This window comes from Papaver somniferum, unplaced genomic scaffold (assembly GCF_003573695.1).
Source record: "Papaver somniferum cultivar HN1 unplaced genomic scaffold, ASM357369v1 unplaced-scaffold_135, whole genome shotgun sequence".
Classification (NCBI taxonomy): domain Eukaryota; kingdom Viridiplantae; phylum Streptophyta; class Magnoliopsida; order Ranunculales; family Papaveraceae; genus Papaver; species Papaver somniferum.
In genome coordinates this window covers 10,020,507-10,025,110 of record NW_020622713.1, presented here as the reverse complement: position 1 = coordinate 10,025,110, position 4,604 = coordinate 10,020,507, and the positions used below count along the sequence as shown (strand labels likewise).

At 33.2% G+C, this 4,604-nt stretch overlaps 1 protein-coding gene across 1 annotated transcript; it reads left to right on the top strand.

The window, feature by feature from the left end:
* Window positions 1–295: 295 nt before the first annotated feature.
* Window positions 296–4,057, top strand: LOC113334212. Its single transcript, XM_026580550.1, has 7 exons — window positions 296–471; window positions 611–697; window positions 1,155–1,358; window positions 2,767–2,922; window positions 3,009–3,062; window positions 3,195–3,341; window positions 3,435–4,057. Exons 1-7 carry the CDS (start codon window positions 343–345, stop codon window positions 3,810–3,812), a joined length of 1,155 nt encoding a protein of 384 aa, XP_026436335.1. The 5' UTR covers window positions 296–342; the 3' UTR covers window positions 3,813–4,057.
* Window positions 4,058–4,604: the final 547 nt, after the last annotated feature.

Sequence of the window (4,604 nt, the reverse complement as noted above, 5' to 3'; positions counted from 1 at the left end):
TACGTGTATACAAGTTAACAGGACCTCATAATTTTCCGTAAAAATCAAATCTCAAAATTAATATTTTGTTGTCATTGAATTTTCACAACCTTTTTATAAAAACCAAATCTAGAAAGAATTTTTTCATTAACTGTGTTCAGATTTTGGTGAAAATCAAATCACAAAATTATTGTTCTAGTGTCATTAAATGTGCACAATTTTTGGCAAAAAATCAAATCTCAAAATAATTATTATTTATTGGCATTAAATGTGCAAAACATTTAGTAAAAAAATATGTTTATATACATGTTATGCTATCTGAATCATCGTCATCTCCATAACTTAAGATCGAATTTTTATACAATGTCAAATTATACCTGCTTCGCTCGTTCTCTTATATTTACCATAATCTCTTTTGGAATTCTAATGCATGAATTTGTTGAAGGTAAAACAACTTCAAATACAGCTACCTCAATAATCAAGACTATTAAGGTAATGTTTATTCTTACTTGTGAGTTTGTTTGTTTTTTTACACCGATAGGGAAAAACTTCAAATTTTCTTTCATAACAACTCTTATGGAACGTAGTTCTAAGTTGGCTTTTAATTCTTTCATTAAATTTTACCTTGTAGGGTGACAATAGAGAGATTATCGATTGTTACGATATATACAGCCAACCTGCTTTCAACAATCCTTTGCTTCGTAATCACAAGATACAGGTATCGTAATATATAATATTATACGTTTTATTATATTTTTACTGATCAAATAGATATGATATTTATCTACTACAGAATTCTTAGCGAATAAACCTCATGTTTTCTCTAATTTAGAAACCCACATGAAGAACATATATATATATATATGTATTCTGGTGATAAAATACTATCCGTATATATGATAAAATATGTATCGTGGTCAAGCTGTTACCCAACAATATATGTCAGAAGATGTTTCTTTTGTCAAATTGTAACACAGTAAAATATATGAAAGATGCATCTTTTATCAGAGACGATTTCTTATCCCTGATTCTTTTGATGAGAGTGAGCCAATTTTTTGACACTAGCTTGTGCATTCTGCGGGTTTAGCCAACGTTATTTTTCATGAAAAGGAAATTTGTATTTATTTATTTTTATAACTATTTGTAAAAAGTCTCATTATATTATATTAAAACAGATGGAACCAAGTTCATATCCGAAAGGAGTACAACCAAAGGATCAAGGAATCTTTAAGCTAACACAATCTTGGCATAAGTATGGATTATGTCCAGAAGGAACTGTCCCCGTACGAAGGTCTAGAAAGAATTACAATCCAAGAGCATCAATTTCGAGTACACGCCAGCTTTTCCCATCTTTAATGGATGCTACTACTACCGTTGAGGTATGTTATGCATATAATATTTTTTTGGGATATTTTGACTTTGGGTAACATAAAAGTGACCAGAATTGCGTTTGGCTCACCAACAAATCTTAATTAGAGTATGGGTCACAAGACTGTCGTTGACCGTCTTGACCGTTACTAAAATAATTTTATTTTAAAATTAATTTGAATTTAGTTAACAGTGTTAACGACCGTCTGCATGTGACTAGCACGTGTAACAAAACGATAACCCTAAAATCTAAATTGAGAAGAATTCATTTTTCCCATTCTCGTGTGTGAGTTTTCTGGTGTTGTTCCGTTGCCGGGATTGATTCGATGGGCATCGATCCGTGTAAATTGAGCAGAGATGAACAGCGGGAAACGATTGATTCAGATTTTGGGTTTGCTGATTTATCCAAGAAACAACACAATGGGAGATTAATAGGGGATTTGGAGAAGAATACTCTCTTGCTTGAACAATTAGGATTTGGTTTGAGAGATGTAATTTGAAGATGAAAATCGATTGTTCACTTGGTGATGATTTAAGGTGGTGGTGTGTGGAATCGATGTTGATAAGTAATAAATGTTGCAGGCAATGACTTTGGGGTCGATTTATGGCTTGAATTTCATCTAAAAAACAGAAACTTCATGTTGTGGTAAATTTCAGATGTTAGTGGTGGTGCAGATATCTAGTACATGGGTAAATTTGAATGAACCAGTGAACAGGTGATGAAAGACATCTATAGTTGAAGATTTTAGGGATTTGGTGGTGCTTTAATGTCAATTGCAGGCAATGGATTTGAGGACTTCTACAACAGCAACAACAACAACAACAATAGATTTAAGAATTTCTGAACTTGTATTCAGATTGAGTTTTGCATCGAGAAGATATAGCTAGAGCTGTACAAGCAGTAGTAATGGTTTGACAGCAACATTGATGGGATTTGTTTTGAATCGCAAAAGTGGGTAGACTTCTGGTGATGTTAATTGATGTTGTTACACACATAAAACATAAGGAATTGGGCATCAAGGTCCTTCCCATAACCTCCATACGAAGCAAAATATAATGGGTTTGATGAACTTACATTTTTATTGACCACAACTACTATTGGTATTCCATTATCTCTACTAATTCTTAGATTTTATCTCTGGTTTCTTCCTGTTTATCTCTGGAGATGAAAATTCGTTTGGTTTAGTTAGTAAAATTAGTAGACTGTTAAGGTCGTTTTGGTCATTTAAATATATAACAGAGTTCTTAAACAGTCACGATGGTCAATGACAGTTCTGTGACCCAAACTCTAATTAAAACTTTTATGTGACTCAAAGTCAAAATATCCCTATTTTTTTTTCTCTAAACCAACTTCACGCATATATAGTTGATTAAATTATGAAATTATTTTATTCTTTGTGCTCCATGGCTATGTTATAGTACGCGATAATTACTCCAGATGGAGACACTTTTCAAGGAGCACAAGCGAGTATTAACATTTGGAAACCACTAATCGAACAACCAGAGGAATATAGTACATCACAAATTTGGATTTCGACGGGCCACATGCAAGAAGTTATTATAACCGGTTGGGAAGTAAGTTAATCCAAAAACCATTTGATGTTCTATTTTATAAACAATTTTTTATTTTATGGTAAGCTCTCATGTTAATCTTTAATTAGGTTAACAAAAAGTTATACGATGACAACGAGCCAAGGTTCACTTTGCACTGGACAGTAAGTGATGTTATTGTTATTTCAATTTCAATATACAAAAATTTCTCAAATGGTCATCTATAGGACCACACGTCCACAATATTAACATATTTTACCCAAGCACATATAAATCTATATCATTTTTTTTTTCAGGCTGACAAATTCAACACGACGGGTTGCTACAATATTTATTGCCCAGGTTTTGTGCAGACAACGTCAAAGATCTCCCTTGGTTCCAACTTCGATCATATATCTATTATTAATGGCACCCAGTACTCTTCCACCTTCGTAATGTTTCAGGTAAAAGCATTAGCAGCGATAATAATTCTTGTTTTTTTTTTAAATCTAATTTAATCATGTTCCAAATAATTTATATATGCAACAACTTCGCAGGAGAAATCAACTGGAAATTGGTGGTTGCAATTAGAAGGTATTGTTGTGGGATACTGGCCACATCTTCTCTTTAAGCAATTATCAGTAAAGGCAACACGAACAGATTTTGGTGGATTTGTTTTAAATACAAAACCTAATGGGCGACATACCAATACTCAAATGGGCAGCGGTCATTTTCCTTCTGAAGGAGCTTTTGGGATATCAAGTTTTTTTGATCGAGTTAAAGTAGTTGATGGAAATTATGAATCTAAAATACCTAAATATGTTACCAAGTCCATAACAAATCCAAATTGCTACGATTTGATCCTTGACAAGGATGATTCCAGTGGCATCAAATTCAACTATGGAGGTCCTGGTTTTTCCAGTACTTGTCAATGACTGCCCCTGACGTGATCTAAGGTGGCTATTATCTACAAGGCTAGAGCTGAGCAGGTTACTTGGCATCTACTAATGCGAATAAAGATTGTCATGGAACAATGAGCCAAAGAAACGATATGGATATCACTCGTTCGGAACCGTACCGTCCATTTTCTGTTTGTTTTGATTTTCCAAAGAAACGGCAAATGAGTTGGCTTGAATGAATGGATTTTTCTAATAATTATTAATCTTTAATTTTGTTTGCAGTCCTTCCTATCCTAGTTTGTTTTGATAAAGTACCCATGTTGTGAAATACACCGAAAGTATCTCTGTTTTTTGAACTCTACAAACGTATCCGCTTTGATGATCGTTTTTGTTCAAATAAAAGTTGGTTAAGTGCATTATTACATCTTTAGTTTTCCTATCCATTATTACTGCTTGCACATATATGGTTACTCAAAATGCACATGTTTCGAAAAACAAGGCATGGATTTCATGATCAAATTGCTTTGTCTTGTGCAGGGAGTGATATGGTTTCTAGATATGCATGTTTAGTTTTCATATCCATTATTACTACATGGTTAGTTGATAGATGATGCTATAATTTTGTTAAATCCAGATGTACAATTGGTCAGTTATTTGTGACTGATTTTGAAGATGTTTGAAGTTTTTACTGGGCTAAAATTGGACACGGAGAAAAGTACAATAAACAGTATTGGGGATGATAACATAATCCAGATGTTAGCCGAAGATGCAAGATGGAACCACTTCCAATCAAGGTTTTTTTTTTCTCACTGGATAATTTTGGGGATT

Excerpts from the sequence above, each read along its gene's own strand:
- LOC113334212 (XM_026580550.1), top strand. The coding sequence starts at position 343 with ATGTCAAATTATACCTGCTTCGCTCGTTCTCTTATATTTACCATAATC. Across the intron at positions 1,359-2,766 it reads ATGCTACTACTACCGTTGAG|TACGCGATAATTACTCCAGA; the intron begins GTATGTTATGCA and ends GCTATGTTATAG. Across the intron at positions 3,063-3,194 it reads GGTTCACTTTGCACTGGACA|GCTGACAAATTCAACACGAC; the intron begins GTAAGTGATGTT and ends TTTTTTTTTCAG.